This window comes from Mauremys mutica, chromosome 19, assembly GCF_020497125.1.
Source record: "Mauremys mutica isolate MM-2020 ecotype Southern chromosome 19, ASM2049712v1, whole genome shotgun sequence".
NCBI lineage: Eukaryota > Metazoa > Chordata > Testudines > Geoemydidae > Mauremys > Mauremys mutica.
Window position 1 is genome coordinate 24,902,804 of NC_059090.1, and position 20,182 is coordinate 24,922,985.

The window sequence follows — 20,182 nt, forward strand, 5'->3', positions numbered from 1 at the left end:
ATGAGCCCGGACCAGTTGACCTGGGCTCAGAGACTCGCTGGCACAGAGTTTTAGCCTCTGTTTCCTTGTGTGTGGGCTTTGCCACTCCCCCAGCCCCCACCTAACCCAGCCCCCAAACTGCCCCTCCCCTGGCCCCAGCTCAGCCTGGGGCCTGGACCTGCCGGGGTGGCGTGGCCGGAGCAGCCCTCTCCCGGCCCAGATCTGCTGGGGCCAGGGGAGAGGTGCCTATCCTGCCGCCCCAGAAATCCTGTGGCCTCCATGTTGGTGCACATAACAAAATTCCTTCCGCACGTGGGTGGGACAGATTCGAGGGAGCACTGCTCTTGTGCCTTCTTGGCCCAGGACAGGGACTCCCTCTCGGTACCTGGCCTGCGGGGGACTCTGGCCCCGCTGGGGACCGGTTCACTAATGGGGTTTCTGTCCCTACAGGCCACAGCCCGTTACTCCGAAGCGACAAGCCCCGCCACTTCTTCCTGGGTCACAGCTACGGCACCAACTGGGTGGAGTACGACGCCACGGGCTGGCTGCATTACGTCCGGCAGAACCCAGCCTCTCAGAACGCCGCGGCTCTCCTGCAGGACTCTCAGAAGTAAGCAGCGGCTGTGCAGTAAGAGGCTCTGGCTGGGGGAAGGGCCTGGGGTCAGCGGGCACAAGACACGGCCCCAGGGAGTGGGGAGGCTGGCGTGGCTGCTCTGCCGGGGTGGTTCACGCTCTCTGAAAGGCAAAATCTTAATTTCCAGTCCCCCAGGAGCAGCTGCTGAGCAGGGGTGGCTGGGCGCTGGTCCATGCCCTGGCAGCCGGGCAGGGGAGAAACAGCCTCTTTCTTTTGAGCAACGTGCTTGCAGTGGCTGGGTGACCTCTCAGGCCCGTTCCACCATTCTGCCCCCCTGGCTGGGTCACACTGCGGGCAGCGGGCTGCGTATGGCCTCTCGCCACAGACTGCGTGTGGTGTGGCGCATGGGCCGTGGTCCTGAGCCACGCCGGTCTCCACAGAGCTGGTTTAAAGGGCCCCAGGAGGCTCTCTGGAAAGTGAGTCCTGGTTTCATTGCAAACCTGTGAATTACTCATCTCTGCCTCAGGGCTGGTGACCCCTGTGTTCCCATCCCCCTCGGGCATCGATGCCTGTAATGTCCCAGTGCCGCGCCACTCGCCTCGGGGTCTGTGGAGCTGAGCCAGCAGCGAGAGCAGTGATATGATCGTGCCAGGGACGGCTAGAAGAGTTAGCATGCCTGAGCCGTCTCTCCCGTGAGAGGTGTGCGCAGTGCTACCGCGGCCGAAGCCTCTGCTTCCAGCCCTGTCCGGCGTCTGGGCTGCAGGGGGGTTTCTCTGCATTGTCAGTGCAGGGGGGTGCCATGTTTAAATCTTCCAGAGGTGTCCTGCTGGGCTGGCTGGGAGCACTGGGCTTCGTCAGCCCCCCTTCCGAGTGCCCGTGCAGATGCCTCTCTGCTGGCTTTGTGCCTTTCCCGTTGGGGTTGCTGCTGCCTGCCCCCCGAGTGCGTGGTGGGACTCCGGCTGCCCAGTTCTGCTCACGTGCGTCCCAGGCTCTCCGCTCAGCTGGGCCGGGGGTTATGGGGGATAATGTGCACTCCTCAGCCAACCCAGAACAACAGGCGGTGATACGCTGACAGCGGGTACACACACACAATCCCTCACTCCCCAGGCAGGTGAGACCCTGGCGCTGAGCCCTGTGCGGTGCCCGGGAATGGCCACACTCGGCCTGTGTAGCTGGATTTGCATCACCTCCTTGGGCCGTGGCAGGGGGCGGCTGGTCACCTTCTCTCTCTGACGGCAGGAAAATCATCAGCAGCCTGTTTATGGGCCGGGCCGGCGCGGCCATGGTGCTGTCGGGGTCCATCGCCGGCTTGGAAGGCGGGTCCCAGCTGGCCCTGCGCAGGGCTACCAGCATGCGCAAGACCTTCACCACGGGGGTGGCCGCGGTGAAGAAGAAGTCGCTGTGCATTCAGATCAAGCTGCAAGTGGTGAGTGCGTGAGCTGCAGCCTGAGCGCAGCAGAGCCAGCGCCAGTGACCCCTCCCTGCTCCCAGGGGCCATTCTCCCACAGGCGGGCAACAGCCAGGGATGGAACTAGGAGCCCGCGGGAATCCGCACCCAGCCAATGGCCCACCCATTTCCTGCCCCGCTGCTTTACATGGGCTCTGCGGGTCGCACTGTCGCCTGTGCACACATCGTGCGCTGGTCACACGCATTGCTCGTGGGTCTGGCTGCAGGAGCCAGTGCTGAAGTTACCTGCCCAAATAGCCAGGCCGTGGGTGCCCGTCTCCCCCTTCTCCTGCTGGCAGGGCTGCCCTGGTCCTCCCCCCTCACTGCACCCCTGTGCCCGCGGGCCCCGGAGGAGCCGTGTGCCTGGAGGGGTGGTGGTCCCCTCTGCCATCGGGTCCATTTACATTGGCTGGAACAGCCTCTGTTCCGTGCCCCAGTAACCTGGGCAGCAGGTACCGGGGTCCCTGCAGGAGCTGCCGCTGCCACCTGGTGCTGGGCTGGAACCAGCATCTGCCATTGGCGCTGCGTGCGCAGGGTTAGAAAGCGAGCGACTGGCTGGTCAGCCCCAGTGCAGAGATGTGGGAGCTGGGGGATCTGACCTGCTGGGTGCAGCACTCCATGCTCGGGCAGCCTCCCACGGCCCAGCCCACGCTCCCGGGTGCTGGGTAACGCCCCCGGTGGGGTTAGAGTGACCCTGCCCCCCCAGCCTGACGGCCCCATGCGCTCTGCAGCAAACTCCAGCTGCAGGGGCTTAGCTCTCCCCAGACAAAGCTGCAGGATCAGGACTGATCCTAGGGGCAGTTGCTCCTTTTGCCCCAAGGTCACTCACCCCAGCTTCTGCCACGTCGGGTGAAGGCCGTGCCTGAGCCCCCGGCTCGCCCAGGCTGAGCCATCCTCTCCCCGCCCCCAGGATGCTCTGGTTGACACCATCAAGAAGTCGAAGATCCACTTTGTGCACTGCCTCCTGCCCAAAGCGGAGGGCTGGAGCGGGGACCCCAAGGGGCTGGCGGCCCGGCGGATCAGCAGCAGTGAGCTGGACCTGCACGGGGAGCATTGTGAGGCGGGGCTCATGCAGCTTGATGTGTCCCTGCTGAGGGCCCAGGTCCGGGGCTCCCGGCTCCTCGACGCGCTGCGCATGTACCGACAAGGTTTGTGCTCTGCTCCGGGGCGGTGGGCCCAGGGCTGCTCTGCGGGAGCAGCACCCAGAGCCTGACAAGCCTGCTGGGCGTCACTGCGGCATGCACGGGAGGGCCCCAGACGCTGCAGAGAGGGGCCCAGGGACTGATCCTCCAGCACGGCAGGTAGTGGGGAGTCCCACCTCTGCCCATTGCTAGCACTCAGTGCAGCTCTGCAGGCCGGCGCTGCCCTCAGGGACCAGGGAAGCCAGATGGGAATTTTCTGAGCTGTGGACCCTGAAGAGGTAAATACTGGGGCGTTCCCTTCCTCCCCCCAGGAAGGAGGCACGTGACTGTCCCCTTGCTTGTAAGCCAGGCCCCCAGTGGAGAGAGGTGGGGCCCAGCTCAGTTCCTGGGGGGCAGGGGCCCACATCACAGCAGGGGGCCAGTTAATGCCAGGGGGCAGCCTTGGCAAAGGCGCTAAGAACTGACCTGGCTCCTGGAGAACAAGCTCCTTTTTATCCCTGGAGACAGCGGGTCACGCTCATGGTTCTGGGCTCTGAGCTGGCCCTTGTCAGCCGGGTGCCTGTGAGCCCCCATGAGAGCGACCTCCGGGCGAACAGCCCACCTGCCCTTTGCCGCAGACAGGCCCGGGGAGCTCGGACTGCAGAGCCGTGCCTGCTCCTGCCTCCCAAAGCAGGAGAGCACAGGAGACCCCTGGGCCATGGCGGTGCGGGGCCCTCGGCAGGAGTGCGGGTGAGCCAGCGCCGCTCCCCCAGCTGTGCCTGCTTTGTGGGGAGAGGCCTTCGCTCTCCAGGGCGCTCAGCCCCTTTCCCTAATTACAAAATGGGCTAGAACTGACTCTGCAGGTGGGCCGCTCCCTGCTCGGCCGGGGAGAGAGCGAGACCTCATCTATTTATCGGCACAGACATCCTGCCCTGGACTTGGTGTTTAGTATTTCAGAACCAGATGACTGCTCAGAACCAAAATCAGTGTGGCTCGCACAGCCCGGGATCGATGGCCCGCGGCCGCCTGGCTCAGTGTGCTGGGCTCCGCGCCCCATCGATAGCGCCGCGGATGAATTAAGATGTGAAGCATCAACTCCACTATCTTTGCACATACATTTAATTACAGTCCAGAGCAGGGTTTGTTCATAAGATCCCTGGTCACTTGATCCAGTTACACACACTCGCCTCAGCCCTCGCCCCAAGTCAGGCGCTCGGCTGGTTTCTCTCTGGAGCCGGCAGAAAGCCACAGCCAATGTTGCCAAGCAAGGGCTGCGTAAAACCGCCAGGCTCTGGCAGCTGTTGGGGTGGCATGGTTGGCCGAGAGGCCGGGCGTGGACACATTCACCGGCATGCTGTGCGAGGTGCCGGTGCTCTCTGCAGCGGTAACGCGCTGTGTGCCACGCCAGCCCTGCCACTAGGCTGGGCTCCGTCCGGTGACCCGGCCCTGCCTCACCTTGCGGGACTTGAACGAGTCACAGCAGGAGACGCTGCATCTCCAGGAGCTCCCCTGCCCTCTTGCCCTAGGATTGCAGTGGGGCCCCTCACCCTCCTGGGTGGCTCTGGGGACCCAGTGCTGCTCTGAAACAGCTGCTAGGTCCCACTCCGGAGGTGGCTGCACTTCCGTGGCTATGCGTAGTGTAGCCCTCTGTTCCCCTCTCTGCCACTGGCCTTTCTGCAGGGAACAAGCCCTTTGGGCCACATCATGCCTGTGCCTGTGCCTGGCTGGCTCCAGGCAGGGCGCTCCCCTTGCGCTGGGGTGCGCGGCAGGGTGCTCCCAAAAGCCAGCGCCCGCGGCAGCCGTGTGGCTGAGTCTTGGCTGGGGGAGAGGCGCAGCCTGGAGATCCAGTGTGTGGATGTCCTGGGTGGGTGGCCCTCCACGCTGGGCATGGGGGGTCCTGCCTGCGATGCTGCCAGACTGTCCTTGCACTGCGAGGCCCAGAGCCGCTGGAGGGGGAGGGCTCCAAGGCCACGCATCAGGCAGGCAGGATCTTCCCCTGGTGGCAGCGGGGCCTGGGGCCTGCTTCCCACGCTCAGGGGCTCCGGGTGGGGCTGGGGGGGGCAGCCTGTGCACCGCCGCCACCCAGCTCCTTCCTGCAGGCTCGAGTCTGCCCTCCCGCGCCAGGGGCCAGGCACATGCCCCTCTCCTGTGCTCTGCCCCCAGGTTACCCGGATCACATGGTCTTCTCGGAGTTCCGGCGGCGCTTCGACGTCCTGGCCCCTCACCTGACCAAGAAACACGGGCGGAATTACATCGTCACGGACGAGAAACGGGTGCGTGTCGGAGCCGGGCAGGCCGCAGGATGGCAGTGCCCAGTCACTGTGCCAGGTGCTGCCTGCAGACATGGGGCGGGTGGGGGAATGGAGACTGCGATGGGCAGTGCCCTCTGCCCGGGCCAGGCTGCCCCCAGCAGTGCCCATGCTGGAGACTGTTGAGCGGAGTGCCCCCGGAGCCTTCCCTGCAGCCTGCTGCTGCTGACCCTCCTGCAGCTGGCGTGTGCCCCTGCTCCTCTCTGGTCCTGGCAAGTGGCGTGTAGTTTGTCATGGCTCCTGCGCTAGGTGCTGGATGGGGACGTGGGAAGGGCCGGAGCTGTCGGGGGCTGTGAAAGGGGGACAGTCTGGGTGCAGTGCTGCAGCCCAGGATGGAGAGGGAGTGGCCTGGGGGCTTACGGTGCTGGGCGGCAGATTCCAGGGGTTCCTGCTGCTGGGAGACCAGGGAGAGCCTTGTACACAGGGCGGCTTTGCTGACCCAGAGCCCCTGGCAGAGCCCCAGGAGCGCAGCGCAGCGCAGCATGTTTCACAGAGTGGGGAGCTGGCTCTTCCGCGCTGGCCATTGGTGCTGGTCGAGCTCTGCAGCGGAGAGGACTGATCCCAGGGGCTGGGTTTTGCTGAGGGCTCCCCGTTGGCCTGAGCCCAGCCAGGCAGCCTGGCAAAGACCTGCCACGCTCGCAGCGGAGTCTAGCTGGCAGCAGTGCGAACGCCCGGGCGCGAGAGGGCTCTAGCCTGTGACGGGAATGCAGGCCGGAGCCGCGGGAAGCCTCTGGTCTGGCTGCTGCGCGCTGGTCCCCAGTGAGGGCCGTGCTCCCTGCTTCACCGCTAAGCACTGGAAGAGGGTTGAACCCAGCAGGTGGCCTGCCAGGACCACGTAGGCAGGTTGCGGAAGAGGGGGCTGGCACATCCCAGTGGGGCAGGCGAGCGGCCCCTCTCCAGCCTTGCCTACCGTCTAGTGTGTCCCGTGGCCAGGCTGGCTGGGCGCTGGCTGCGTGGGCAGCAGGAAAGCTGAGCGATGCGCTGAGTGCAGCGTGGGAAGGGGACTGGGAGGCCAGGCAGCTTCAGGAGACAAAGGCTTCCTTGACTAGCCGTGACCTCCTCCTCCTCCCTCTAGCAGAGCACGTGGGACCTGGGGCTGGGACAGCGCTCGCTGCACCTCAGAGCTGGCAGCACGTGCCTGCTTGGGGAGCAAGCAGCTGTCCCTGGAGACAGCCCGTGTGGCACGCTGCCTGGGCGTGGGAGAGGGAGCCCCCTGAGTGCACGTGCCCTGCGGGGGGTAGGGGCGTCTCTACTCTGCCCTCTCAGCGGGGCTCGGTAGCAGTGCCAGCTCCTGCCACGCCTGCCTGCAGCTGAGCCGCCCTGCCACTGCGCTGACTCCCCCCTTTCCCTGCAGGCTGGGGAAGAGCTGCTGGAATCGCTGGACCTCGAGAAGAGCAGTTACCACATGGGCCTGAGCCGGGTAAGCCTCCCGGCCTTCCTGCCGTTCCCAGCCAGCCCCTCGGGGCCCCGTCCCGGGCTCTGCGCTGCCCCTCGGCACCAGGGCAGGTGAAGCCAGTCACAGACACGCTGTATGATGCACCATGGGCCGTGGGGCGTGCTGGGGGAGCGGCGCAGGGCAGCGGCCAGGCGGACGGCACTTCAGAGCCACTCCCACTCCCAGCAGACTGGGCCGAGTCCCTGTGGGCACATGGCACCAAGACAAACGCGCTGCTCCCTCTGCAGAGCCTCGCCCAGGCAAGCTGGCTCACTGCGCCTCCTCCTGGCCACTCAGCCCCGGCTGCTTCCCAGAACCTCGTCTGCTAGCTGGGCCGTCGGGCACCTTGCCGGGGGCACAGGCTGCAGCCATGAGGCGTCCGTGTCTCTCACCCATGTCCCAGCATAGGGCTGGGATTGCGGGGAGGGCTGCTTGGCCCTGGGACTTTGTCCACCCCCCCTTGCTCTGGAAGTGTGAGTTGGGTTGCAGTGTACTGAGAGCAGCAGAGGATCTCTGCTTGGCCCTGGGGGGCGTGGGGCGCTGCTCACTGGCACCCCCAGCTCTGAGTGGCTGAGCACGGCGATGGGGGGGGGGGGCGCGGGGTGCCAGAAAGCAGCCATCTCGCCCCAGGGCCGAGTCGTGCAAGATCTCAGGCCCCAGCATACACAGCGGCAGCTCAGACCCCTGCGAGCCCCCCTGGAGCCTGGCAGCCCTGGCACTAGGCGGCCTGGGCCCTGCTCCCCAGACCCATGAGGTCAGGGCAGGCCGGGGGAGCAGGGGATTCTCGGGGTGCATTGCTCTGGGCAGAGCCTGGGGCAGATGAAGCCCGGTGGGAGCGTGGTCAGGCTGGTGAGTGCAGCGTGGGAAGGGGGCCGGGAGGCCAGGCAGCTCCAGGAGACAAAGGCTTCCTTGTCTTTCCGGGCGTCGGGCTTCCCCGCGCTGGGTGCTGGGACAGGAGGAGCTGGGTCTGTGCGTCCCGCCCGCAGAGTTCCAGGGGGCCGAAGGCGAGCTCTGCCCGGCCGCAGTGCCTGCTGTCCCCCCCACCCCGGCCGGTAGCGCCACAGGGCCATAGAGCCAGCGGCCGTGGGGGGGGTCTCCCCTGCTCAGGAGCGGGGGACGCTGGAGGCTGAGTGCCAGGACCATGTGGTATTGAGGCCTGTTCCATGGCACTGACTGCGGGGGCCTCCGTCAGGGACGGGCACCTCTTCCTGGTCTGGGGCCGCACAGCAGACCCCCAGGGCCACTCTGTGCCACGTGGCTCATGTGAGAAGACAGCCGGGGCCTCGGAGAGCGTGGGGGTGGAAGTGAACATCTCACGTTCTCCCAGCCCAGCACCAGGGACCCCCCACCCCAGGTCTGCAGACGGGGCATCGCAGCCATTGCTGTCAGACAGACTCGTTCGCTCTGCAGTGACTCCTCTGGGTTATTGTTACCTGGGGGTGTCTGGGGCCTGAGCCAGGGGCCCCCCAGAGCAAGGAGGTGATGGGAGACGCTGCGCTGGAGCGAGGGCCAAGGAGTGCTGGCTGCACCACCTCTGCCCGGCCTGGCAGACCAGCCTTCTACACGGCCTCTGGGGCGGGTTATCGCCCCATCTGCTCGCCAGCCAGCCAGCCGTCCGTCCCCCTCGTCTGCCTGCTCCCCACCACAGCAGCATCTGCCCCAGAGCACACAGGTCCCGATCAGGCTCCAGCCGTGGCGTTTGCACCCACCTTGTGTTAGTCACAGCCCATCTCCAGGGCGCGGCCCCAGCGGGAGCATGGCCGGGGGCGCTCTGGCTGCACGTTGTGCCCCGGCACGGCAGATCGCGCCGTAGCCCAGGGCAGTGGCAGAGGCTGCCTGTGAAGGCAGCAAGCTGACAGGGGAGCTGTTCTGTCCGTGAGGCCAGCCCAGCGGGGGTCACTCCTATAGCTCTGCCTCCCGGACCCCGGCTTGGCTCCAGCTTTGCAGGGCTGGGCCTCTGGACTCCGGGGGCGGGGGCGGGCGGGGGGGCGGCGCAGCCCAGGGCAGTCTGGTCTCGGGGAGGTGAGCCTGGGGAGCAGCGCTGCCCAGAGAGGCAGAGGGAGCTGCCTGTCTCCGGTGCTGCAGGGAGCAGTGGGGAAGGCCGCGCAGCCTCTGGCCTCATGTGCCATGCGGTCACCATGGCGGCTCTGCCTGGTACTGGCAGCTGCGCGGCTCCCCTCTGTACACGCGCCTCCTTAGCCTGCCCTGCCTGAGGGCTGCTTGCTGGCTCGGAGAGTGGCCGATGCCGGGTGCCTGTGAGGAACGGCGCGGAGCTGTACTGCTGTCTGCCCCCTGGGCTCTGCTCACTGCTCTCCTCCCCCACAGGTGTTTTTCCGGGCAGGGACCCTGGCCAAGCTTGAGGAGCAGCGAGACGAGCAAACGAGCAAGAACATTGCGCTCTTCCAGGCTGCGTGCAGGGGCTTCCTGGCACGCCAGCTCTTCAAGAAGAGAAAGGTATTCAGCAGGGCAGCCCGCCTGCCGCCCCCCCACGTTCCCCTTCCCGTTTACAGCTGCCTGACTTCGCCTAAAATGGGCAGCTCGGCCTCCAGCGCCGCCCCCTCCGAGCTGGGCTCCCCCCGGGAAGCTTGCCTGCGGGGCACCCGCCGCAGAGGAGACGGAGCTGCTCCTGCTCTCCCCTGCTTTCTGGTGCAGTCCCAGCGTGCCGGCAGCCGCCCCCTCGTGAGGAGCTGTGCAGGAGGGCTGGGGAGGAGGAGGTATCTCCTGCTGGCTTCTGTGCACTCCAGGCTGCAGCCCGCCGGAGCCGGGAGCCGACGTTACGGGTACAGAGGCACTGCCCACAAGCTGGCAGCCCTGCGCTGCAAGGGGGCTGGGTGCGGCCTGCGGGGCAGCGGCTCTTCCGTTAAGATTAAGTAGCTGTGTCAGCTCGTGTTTGTCTTATGAAAGCAGAGCTCGCGGGGCTGTCGGCAGGAGCAGCTTTGGTGGCTGCGTGGGGCGCGGGTGCCTGGATTCATCCAGGTGCAGTTGCTGGAAGAAGGGGGACAGGAGTGGCTGGGCAGGCAGGCGGGGGCTCTGCTCCGCCAGGCCCCTGGCAGGCAGTGTCTCCCCGCTGGCCCAGGGCCCCAGGGCCCGGTGTTCTGCCCGGGGATTGCTCCTGGCGAAGCCGGGCGCTGGGCTCCCCCGGCTGGAGACGCTCGGTGCAGGGTGGGGCTGCCCTGACCCGGGCTGCTGTCCCCAGATCCAGGAGCTGGCTATCCGCTGCGTGCAGAAGAACATCCAGAAGAACAAGGGGGTGAAGGACTGGCCCTGGTGGAAGCTCTTCACCACGGTGCGGCCCCTCATCGAGGTGCAGCTGACAGAGGACCAGATCCGCGGCAAAGACGTGCGTAGGATCTCGCAGCCGCTCGCGGGAGGGGAGTGCACGTGGGAAGCTGGCCCTTGCCCCCTCCCCGGGTCGGGGGGGTGCACTCCAAGGTTGGGTTTGAAAGCGACATCCTGTCGCGGACCAGGCTGCGGGAAAGGCCGCGCAGAGAGCCCCAGCCCCAGCCCCCTGCATGCCCCTTCCAGCCCTGCTGGCGTGGGGGGCTCAGACCCCCAAACTGGCATCAGGTACTAACAGCTCAGTTCTTGCTGCTGGGGGGGACCCTGGGCTCCCTGCCGCCCGGACTGGTGATGCCTCCTCCTCATTGCTGCCTTGGGGGGCCTGCTGTCCCAGCCCTGGGCTCCCCCTCATTGCGTCTCTGCTCCAGGAGGAGATCCAGCAGCTGAAGGGCAGGCTCGAGAAGGTGGAGAGAGAGCGCAACGAGCTGCGGCTGGGCAGCGACCGGCTGGAGAGCAGGGTACGTCCGGCCGGGCACGTGGGCGCGGTGCCAGCTGCTTTGCCAGGCTCGCTGCGTGGCCCGGGGGTGCAGGGCAGAGGGGTGGCTCCCTTTCCTGGTCCCTGTGCAGGCCCCGCGGCCAGGCCCCGCCTCGCTGCGATCCCTGGGCACTGCCCCTTCCCCCCGCCCTGGCCATGGGGCCCGCTCATCCTGGCTCTGCTGCTCCCCAGGTGGCAGAGCTCACGGCGGAGCTGACGGACGAGCGGCACACGGGTGAGTCGGCCTCCCAGCTGCTGGATGCGGAGACGGCCGAGCGGCTGCGGGCGGAGAAGGAGATGAAGGATCTGCAGGTGAGGGTCTCTTGTGTCCAAGGGGGGCTGGCGGCCGGCGCACTCCACTGTTCCCTCCGTGAGCAGCCTCCTTTCGCTGGGGCTGTGGGAGCCTGGAGCAGGACACCCAGCCGCACACTGGCAGTGCCCCCTGCTCCCCCCGGTCGGGCACTGCCCCCTGTGCCTGAACACCAGCCGCCTGGGCTCCCCACCCCCACCCCCGGTCGGGCACTGCCCCCTGTGCCTGAACACCAGCCCCCTGGGCTCCCCACCCCCACCCCCGGTCTGGCACTGCCCCCTGTGCCTGAACACCAGCCCCCTGGGCTCCCCACCCCCACCCCCGGTCTGGCACTGCCCCCTGTGCCTGAACACCAGCCCCCTGGGCTCCCCACCCCCACCCCCGGTCTGGCACTGCCCCCTGTGCCTGAACACCAGCCGCCTGGGCTCCCCACCCCCGGTCGGGCACTGCCCCCTGTGCCTACCCACGAACCCCCGCTCTGCCTCTCGGCACCGACCTGGGCCTTGTTTCCCCCTCCCAGGTCAAGTACGAGGCGCTGAAGAAGCAGATGGATTCCATGGAAATGGAGGTGATGGAGGCGCGGCTCATCCGGGCGGCCGAACTCAATGGGGACCTCGACGACGATGACTCAGGTGCCCCCCGGGACCCCTTGGAGCCCCTCTTGCTCCCTGCCCTCCGCTCCCCTCCATCTCCACACACGGGGGCACATCACCCCGCTCACTCTGCGCCCTGGGCAGGTGACTTTCCTGAGCCGTGCCTCGGTTTCCCTCCCTGCATTCAGGGCATCGTGGTTACTGATCAGTGGGGTCACCCCCCGCCCCCTGGGGGGCTCTCACCATCCGCCTTCAGCACATGTGACAGCAGCAGCAGCAAGACCCCCGCTTCCCCCCACCCTGTTCCATGTGCTCCGCAAGCCCAGTCTGGGGTCTGCTCATGAAAGATCCTCAGCCCGGGGCTCTGGTTCCCTCCCGCAGGCGGCGAGTGGCGGCTGAAGTACGAGCGAGCCATCCGCGAGGTGGATTTCACCAAGAAGCGCATGCAGCAGGAGTTTGAGGATAAGCTGGAGGTGGAGCAGCAGAGCAAGAGGCAGCAGGAGAGAAGAGTGAGTGTGCCTAGCCGGGGTGTGTGACACGTGCACCGGGGACCCCCCCCCTTCCCCGCCCCGTGCACCGGGGATCCCCCTTCCCCCCCGCGTGCACCGGTGACCCTCCTCTTCCCTGTTCCACGCGCACCAGTGACCTTCCCCCCGCGTGCACCGGTGACCTCCTCTTCCCCGTTCCACGCGCACCAGTGACCTTCCCCCCGTACGCACCAGTGACCCCCAGGTACACCGGTGACCTCCTCTTCCCCCACCCGCATGCACCAGTGACCCTCTCCTCCCCCTCCACGCGCACCAGTGACACCACCCCTGCAAGCGCACCAGGTGCCCGGTGATTTAGCTTCCCGGTGGCCAACGTGGCGGCCTGCGCTGCCCTTACCGTTAATGGAGTGTGTACTTCTTGCTGAGCCGGCAGTTCCCAGCAGGCCCTGCCATGTATGAGCCGAGGGCGCCTGTGGTCTCCACATGCCGTGCAGCCGGGGGCCCTGGCAGGCTGGCAGCGGGGGTGCCCGGGCTGCACACTGCAGAGCGTCTCCTTCCCTGGGGTACTCAGAACTCAGCCTCTCTGTGCCAGCGCTTGTGGCTCCATTCACCCCAGTCCAGCGCCTTGTGACGATGGTGCCCGTAGGAGCTAGCTGAGGTCACTCAGGGTGAATGGCAAAGAGAACGGGGCAGACAAACCACTAAGCTGGTGGATATTCCAATACACCTCTACCCCGATGTACCGCGACCCGATGTAACACGAATTCGGATATAACGTGGTAAAGCAGCGCTCTGGGGGGCGGGGCTGCGCACTCCGGCGGATCAAAGCAAGTTCGATATAACGCAGTAAGATTTTTTGGCTCCCGAGGACAGCGTTCTATCGGGGTAGAGGGGTACTTAGATTTACCAAGCCAGCCCAAAACAGCTTCTGTGTTACCTCACTGGTTACTCCGGTCCCCTTAAAGTGCCCAGCCCCAGGCCTCCATCCAGACACACCTGTCAGATATGATGATGGTTACTGAAAATCTTATCTCAGCACACAGAATCATAGAATCCCAGGGTTGGAAGGGACCTCTGGAGGTATCGACCCCCTGCTTAAAGCAGGACCAATCCCCAGACAGATTTTTGCCCCAGATCCCTAAAGGTTCCTCTCAAGGATTGAACTCACAAGCCTGGGTTTAGCAGACCAATGCTCAAACCACTGAGCTATCCCTCCCCCAACATAAAAGAAAAGGTTCTTCCCACCCCAAAGGATCAGCCACACACCCAGGTCCAATTATAACTTAGATCTTTCCCAAATACCCGCTATAGTCAATTCTTGTCAACTAAACTAAGATTTATTAAAAAAGAAAAGAGAGAGGGAGTTGGTTAAAAGATCAATATACAGACAGACCTGAATTCAATTCTTGAGGTTCAGACACATAGCAGAGATGTGTTGGTAGTTGCCAAAGGTCCTCTTAGGAATAGTCCATAGGTTACAGTCCAATGTCCATATTCAGGGTGGCTCCAGTCAATGACTGGGGATCTCCATTCTTGTGGCTTAAGGTTTCCCCCTCTTGAAACCCAAAGCAGATCTGAGATAAAACAGGATGGTGGCCCAGGGTTTTATACATTTTCCAGCACCCTCTCGGCCTGAGAGAATAAGCTTAATCTTCTGTCTCCCAAACATCCTGGCAATTAGCACAGTGTAATTTATCCATTAAACAGTTCAGATACAGTTTATCACAACCTTCAAAGAGACATAGAGACAATAATACTATTTCACTCAACTGTCGTCATAAATGCTAATACTCCTGTTTTGATTTTTCAATTAAAGCTCTAGCAATAGACAAGACTTGTTTGCTTACATCCCAAGACCTGAGCAAACAGCTCACGATGCCGGCTGCATTTCAAAGCTCTGTGCATTTCTCTCTCTTCCTAACAAGTCTTGAAAGTTGGGCCCTGGGTCAGGTCAGTCGGGGAGTTAATTAACTCTTTCTGGCCCTGTCACCTTTCAGTGAGACACCATACTACACTCAGACCGTCACACACCTAGAGCCCGGGCTGGACGGAGGCTGTCTGCTCACCCCCCCTCCCACACACACAGGGAAAGGGCTCACCCCAAAGGCTCTGTGGCTGAGTCGGGAGGCTGAGTGGCTGCGATGGGATGCCCAGCCTCCTCCCCCTGCAGAGCCCTAATCCGTGCCCCGCCCGCAGCTGGCAGACCTGCAGGCCGATAACGAGGAGTGCCAGCGTGCCCTGCAGCAGCTGAAGAAGAAGTGTCAGCGCCTGACGGCAGAGCTGCAGGACACCAAGCTGCACCTGGAGGGGCAGCAGGGGCGCAACCATGAGCTGGAGAAGAAGCAGCGCAGGTGAGGAGCGTGGGGCATGAAGTGGGCACTCCTCCCTCCCTGGCACGCTGGAGAGCACAGTGCAGGGGGCTGGTTGAATGGGCTATGTTGCCAGGCCAGTGCCAGCCCCAGAGGCAGAGCCAGCAGGTGGGCATGAGGAAGCCCAGTGGCCTCTGGTGAGAGAGACCCGGGCTCAGTTCCCAGCTTAGCCGTGGACTCGCCGTCTGTCTTTGGAGTGACTTTTTCTGAAGGGCCCGAGGGACTTAGGAGCTTACGTCCGTTTTCAGCCTTGGGCTCCTGCGGGAATGTCTCTGGGGAGCTGGGGGTGATTCCCAGCCCGGGCAGCCGTACCTGCACCAGCTCCAATGGAACAAGCGCGCTACAGGCGTCCAGGTGGGCTCGGCACACTCCTGTCCGACACCCCAGGCACATCGCGCTGGATCGGACCTAGCGCCTGTACGGCTGCCCCAGTGGGGAATCACCTGCAGCTCCAGTGTAGACGTCCCCTGAGTCACTGTGCCGATTCTGAAACAGTTCCCCTGAGGGGACCGCGGGGATGAGGGCCCAGCGATGAGAAACCGATCATCTCTCGTCTTCTCCCAGCGTTGGGCCCCACCCGGCCAGTCAGCAGGGGCTGTTCCCAGGGGGGACGTGCTCACCGAGCCGGCTCCCCTGCCCCCTGGGGATCTGCTCTCTGTGCTGCCTGGGGTGGCCAGGATCAGCACCTGGACGCCGTGGCAGAGGGAGGGGCTAGCTGCCCCGAGTATGTGCCCGTCAGAGACGCTAGGCACATGCTCAGCAGCGACCCCTCCTGCTGCTCGCCCAGAGGTAGCGCAGGGTCATCTCGAGCTGGGACTCACCCCCAGCTCCCAGGGTCCACGCACCCTACAGAGGCATTTCCCTCCTTTCCTGGTCCTGCTCCACAGGGCATCTGCTGTCACCCAGGGCTCTCCTGGCTGTCCGGTGCAGGCCGGCTCCTTGCACAGCTCCAGGAATCGGCATTGCCAGCAGACTAGGCAGTGACAGGACAGAGCTGAGCAGGAAGGAGGTGACGCTGCACCCGCCTCCCACGCTGTGCAGCCTCAGGCTGTCATGGCTCTGTCCTGGCTGCGTTAGCACCAGGGCCTTCTTCCCAGGAGGAAGGTGCTTAGCTGCCTGTCCACAGGGACAACGGCCTGGTGCTGGTCAGCCCCTGCTCCCCAGGGCTTCAGTGCCGGATGGGACTCTCCTGGGGGGTCCAGGCTGGGGGGCAGGGAAAGATGCGTGCCCTTCTGGGCTGGAGCCAGGTGCACCTTCTCAGCCGGAGCTGCTGCCCCAGCCGGTCTCGGCTTCGTCCCGCCCGGATCCTGCCTCGGGCAGTGACGGGGCAGGTGGTGGGCGGCTGCACCTCCATAGCAGAGTGCTGGGGCTTGGTGCCTGAGCTGAGCTGGCGTGTGGCCAGCTGACGGCCTGGCCGTGGGTGTCTCGCAGGTTTGACAGCGAGCTCGCCCAGGCTCATGAAGAAGCCCAGCGAGAGAAGCTGCTGCGGGAGAAGCTGAGTCGGGAGAAGGACATGCTCATCGCAGAGGTCTTCAGCCTCAAGCAGCAGCTGGAGGTGAGCAGAACGGCCACCCCATTCCCTGCCCCTCGTCGGTGGGGCCGCGGCTGGGCGCTCGGTGTGGCTGGCTCAGCAGGCTCTCCCTGCACTCTCTTCCAGGACAAAGACTCCGACATCATGAGCTTCACCCAGAAGGTGGAAGCCCTGGAGGCCGAGCTCCAAGATGTCTCCTCCCAGGAGTCCAAGGACGAGGCCTCCCTGGCCAAGGTGAAGAAGCAGCTGCGGGACCTAGAGGCGAAGGCCAAGGACCAGGAGGAGGAGCTGGATGAGCAGGCCGGGACCATCCAGCTGCTGGAGCAGGTGCAGAGGGGGCCCGGCTCAGACTCACCTCGGGGGGGTGGTGGTGGTGGGGGGGGGTTGACCCGCTGGATTCGATCCTGGCTCCATGCAGGGAACAGAGTGCGGCTCCCTCCTCGAGTGGGTGGCAGGCTGAGCCTGAGACTGGGCTGGTTTCTGGGTGTGCCGGTTTCATGTGAGCTTGTCCTGCTGGCTGCACGGCTCTGGCCAGCGGCTTACTGGGTGACCCTGCGTTCAGTGTGGGTGGGGCATTCCCCCCTGCTGCGGCAACCCCCTCCAGGGGACTAGAGAGCGGGGCGGCCGGCTGGTGTGTGGGGCCAGGCCTGCCCCGGGGGCTTGGAGAGACAGTAACGCTGCCTTCCCGTCATGGAGCAGTGGCCTGCAAGGGCTGCAGAGATGCTGGCTGGCAGAGCAGCAGCACGGGCCTTGGATTCGGGGCATTGCGAGTGTCACTGCTGTGAAAAGCCCTGGCAATGGACAGGGAGTGGGGAGCCCTGTCTCTGGCGCCGAGCCCCGGCAACGGACAGAGAGCGGGGCCCATCTCTGATGCCGAGCCCCAGCGACGGGCAGGGAGTGGGGTTTCCCCGTCTGTAGCGCCGAGCCCCGGCGATGGGCAGGGAGTGGGGGGCCCTGTCTCTGGCGCTGAGCCCTGGCAACGGGCAGGGAGTGGGGGGCCCTGTCTCTGGCGCCGAGCCCCGACGATGGGCAGGGAGTGGGGGGCCCTGTCTCTGGCGCTGAGCCCCGGCGATGGGCAGGGAGCGGGGCCCGTCTCTGGCGCCGAGCCCCGACGATGGGCAGGGAGTGGGGGGCCCTGTCTCTGGCGCTGAGCCCCGGCGATGGGCAGGGAGCGGGGCCTGTCTCTGGCGCCGAGCCCCGGCGACGGGCAGGGAGCAGGGCCCGTCTCTGGCACCAAGCCCCGACGACGGCCAGGGAGTGGGGTTTCCCCGTCTGTAGCGCCGAGCCCCGACGACGGGCAGGGAGTGGGGTTTCCCCGTCTCTGGCGCCGAGCCCCGGCGACGGGCAGGGAGTGGGGGTCCCCGTCTCTGGTGCCGAGCCCCGGCGACGGGCAGGGAGTGGGGGTCCCCGTCTCTGGTGCCGAGCCCCGGCGACGGCCAGGGAGCGGGGACCGTCTGTAGCACCGAGCCCCGGCGACGGGCAGGGAGTGTTTGTCACCTCAGCTCCCCAGGATGAGGGTGCCCCATCCCTGCGCTCCCTGGCAGTTCGTAGCCGGGATAACACAGGACCTCTCCGTGGGTGCAGGCCGGTTGCTCTGTGCCGTGCCGGCCGAGAGGACGTTGGCGTTACCGGGGCAGACAGCTGCTGTACAGTGTGCAGGGTAGTCAGGAGGGGTGGGGGGGGATTGAGGGCTATGGAAGGTCCGACGGCCTTGGGCTGGCCCTGTCCGTGTGCTGCCCCGAGGGCTAGTGGCCGTGCTCTGGCCCACGCTCGCTCTGCCTGGCTGTGTTCGGGCTGGGCGGGATGGAAGTGATCAGCAGAGGGCCACTCTGCCAGGAGGGAGGCAGCCAGGCCCCCAGTGTCGGGCTGACCGGGGCTGCTTTCCACCCGCAGGCCAAGCTGCGTCTGGAGATGGAGATGGAGCGCCTGCGGCAGACCCACTCCAAGGAGGTGGAAAGCCGCGACGAGGAGGTGGAGGAGATCAGGCAGTCGTGCCAGAAGAAGGTGAGGTCAGGGCGTCGCTGTGCCCTCGCTGCTGGGTAGGGGCTCGCGGAGAGCCGGCTGCCACCCCGCTGCCTGGCACCCACGTACCGCAGGAGAGAACGGGGGGGCTCTTTCCCAGAGATTAACCCCCTCTCTCCTGTTCCACACCATGATATCCCTGCCCCGCTGCACAGTGCCCCCCAAGACCGGTGCTGTGGGGCTGGCGGGAGGGCCCTGTGATGCGATAGGCAGGTTCTGTTAATCTGGCTTCCCAGGCAGATCTTAGCTGGCAGCAGGCTCGGCCCCTGGGCTGACGAGTTTAACCAGTCGCTCGGCCCGTCTGCTCGCTCTGCCTGCGTTAGCCGGCTCGACCGAGCGCAATGGCCCAGCGACTCGGGGCGGGCTGAGCCAGCGTCTCCCCACTTCCCAGAAGGCTGGGGGCCGGGTAACTGCGGTGCCCTCAATCCGGAGTCAGTCCTAGGGTCTCTCCTGAGCCAGGCCAGTCAGTATCACCAGAGTGCCTCGTGGGTCACGTCTGCAGGGGCTGAGACTGGGGGGCCCGACTAGGACAGGGACCCAGGGCTTGCCGAGGGGCCCCCCAGCTGGGAGGGGACTGGCTGGTACAGGTTAGGGCCTTCCCTGTGCTCGCTGCCCTGCCCCCCCTCGTCCCCCAGCACCGCTCGCCGGGCCCCCCTCTTGCCATGCACCCCTCGCTCATCCCCCCCTCGCTCCGCACACCCCTCGCTCATCCCCCCTCGCTCATCCCCCCTCGCTCATCCCCCCCTCGCTCCGCACACCCCTCGCTCATCCCCCCCTCGCTCCGCACACCCCTCGCTCCGCACACCCCTCGCTCATCCCCCCTCGCTCATCCCCCCTCGCTCCGCACACCCCTCGCTCATCCCCCCGCCCTCCCCCCCCCTCGCCCATCCCCCCCTCGCTCCGCACACCCCTCGCTCATCCCCCCCTCGCTCCGCACACCCCTCGCTCATCCCCCCTCGCTCCGCACACCCCTCGCTCATCCCCCCCTCGTCCCCCAGCACCGCTCGCCGGGCCCCCCCTCGCTCCGCACACCCCTCGCTCATCCCCCCTCGCTCCGCACACCCCTCGCTCATCCCCCCCTCGTCCCCCAGCACCGCTCGCCGGGCCCCCCTCTTGCCATGCACCCCTCGCTCATCCCCCCTCGCTCCGCCCCCCGCGCTCATCCCCCCCTCGCTCCGCACACCCCTCGCTCATCCCCCCCTCGCTCCGCACACCCCTCGCTCATCCCCCCTCGCTCCGCACACCCCTCGCTCATCCCCCCCTCGCTCCGCACACCCCTCGCTCATCCCCCGCTCGCTCCGCACACCCCTCGCTCATCCCCCCCTCGCTCTGCACACCCTTCACTCATCCCCACCTCGTCCCCCAGCGTCCTCATCCCCACCTCGTCCCCCTGTCCCCCAGCACCCCTCTCCTGGCCCCCCCTCGTCCCATGAACCCCTCGCTCATCCCCCAGCACCACTCGCCCAGCCCCCCCCAGCACCGTTCACCGGGCCCCCACCCCCCATCCCGCGCACCCCTCTCCCAGCCCTCCCTTGTCCCCCTCACCCCTCGCTTGTCCCCCCCGTCATCCCCCAGCACCGCTCACTCGGCCCCCCCATCCCGTGCACCACTCGCCCACCCCCCCAGCCTGCGTGTGCCTCATGGAAACCCTCTTGCTCTTGTGTGTGGGTGCCGGGCGCAGCTGAAGCAGATGGAAGTGCAGCTGGAGGAGGAGTATGAGGATAAGCAGAAGGTGCTGAGAGAGAAGCGGGAGCTGGAGAACAAGCTGGCTGCGGCGAGTGACCAGGTACCGCCCGGGCCAGGGACCCCGTCGGGGGTGCAGCATGGAGCTGGGCCTCCCAGGGGTTAATGGCCAGGACTAAACCCAGGCAGAGCCGAAAGTCACTGGCTTCCAGCGGCTGCCCTGCCGGGCGCTCTCATCCCGGGGACAGTGCCGGAGTAGGAGCTTGGCCCGGGTTGGAGCCAGCGTGGCAGGGTGGGGCGTGGGCACCCCAGCTGGCTAGTCCCTAAACCAGGGCTGGCCCCACTGCGTCTGCCCCAGGAGCACTCCTCTGGCCTGCCGCTGTGGGGTGGAGCGGGCTGTGGGTCCACACAGGTCCTTGGCTGGGAGCTCAGAGGCTGAGGCTAGGCGGAGCAGAGGGAGTACGGCGCCCGCTCTGTGCCCGGGTGGCACCGTCCCCTGCAAGTGCT

At 66.0% G+C, this 20,182-nt stretch overlaps 1 protein-coding gene across 20 annotated transcripts in view; it reads left to right on the plus strand.

The window, feature by feature from the left end:
- Positions 1–20,182, plus strand: part of MYO18A (myosin XVIIIA) — a 134,946-nt gene that overhangs the window by 90,902 nt on the left and 23,862 nt on the right. For all 20 annotated transcript variants that reach the window (XM_044993900.1, XM_044993902.1, XM_044993901.1 and 17 more), the window contains 16 exons: positions 430–589; positions 1,793–1,979; positions 2,911–3,148; positions 5,285–5,394; positions 6,785–6,850; positions 9,191–9,319; positions 10,062–10,205; positions 10,573–10,662; positions 10,872–10,991; positions 11,510–11,621; positions 11,964–12,091; positions 14,267–14,421; positions 15,871–15,994; positions 16,097–16,297; positions 17,864–17,974; positions 19,674–19,778. In XM_044993900.1, coding sequence (XP_044849835.1) covers positions 430–589; positions 1,793–1,979; positions 2,911–3,148; positions 5,285–5,394; positions 6,785–6,850; positions 9,191–9,319; positions 10,062–10,205; positions 10,573–10,662; positions 10,872–10,991; positions 11,510–11,621; positions 11,964–12,091; positions 14,267–14,421; positions 15,871–15,994; positions 16,097–16,297; positions 17,864–17,974; positions 19,674–19,778 — 2,180 coding nt within the window. The remainder of the gene's footprint in view (positions 1–429; positions 590–1,792; positions 1,980–2,910; positions 3,149–5,284; positions 5,395–6,784; positions 6,851–9,190; positions 9,320–10,061; positions 10,206–10,572; positions 10,663–10,871; positions 10,992–11,509; positions 11,622–11,963; positions 12,092–14,266; positions 14,422–15,870; positions 15,995–16,096; positions 16,298–17,863; positions 17,975–19,673; positions 19,779–20,182) is intronic.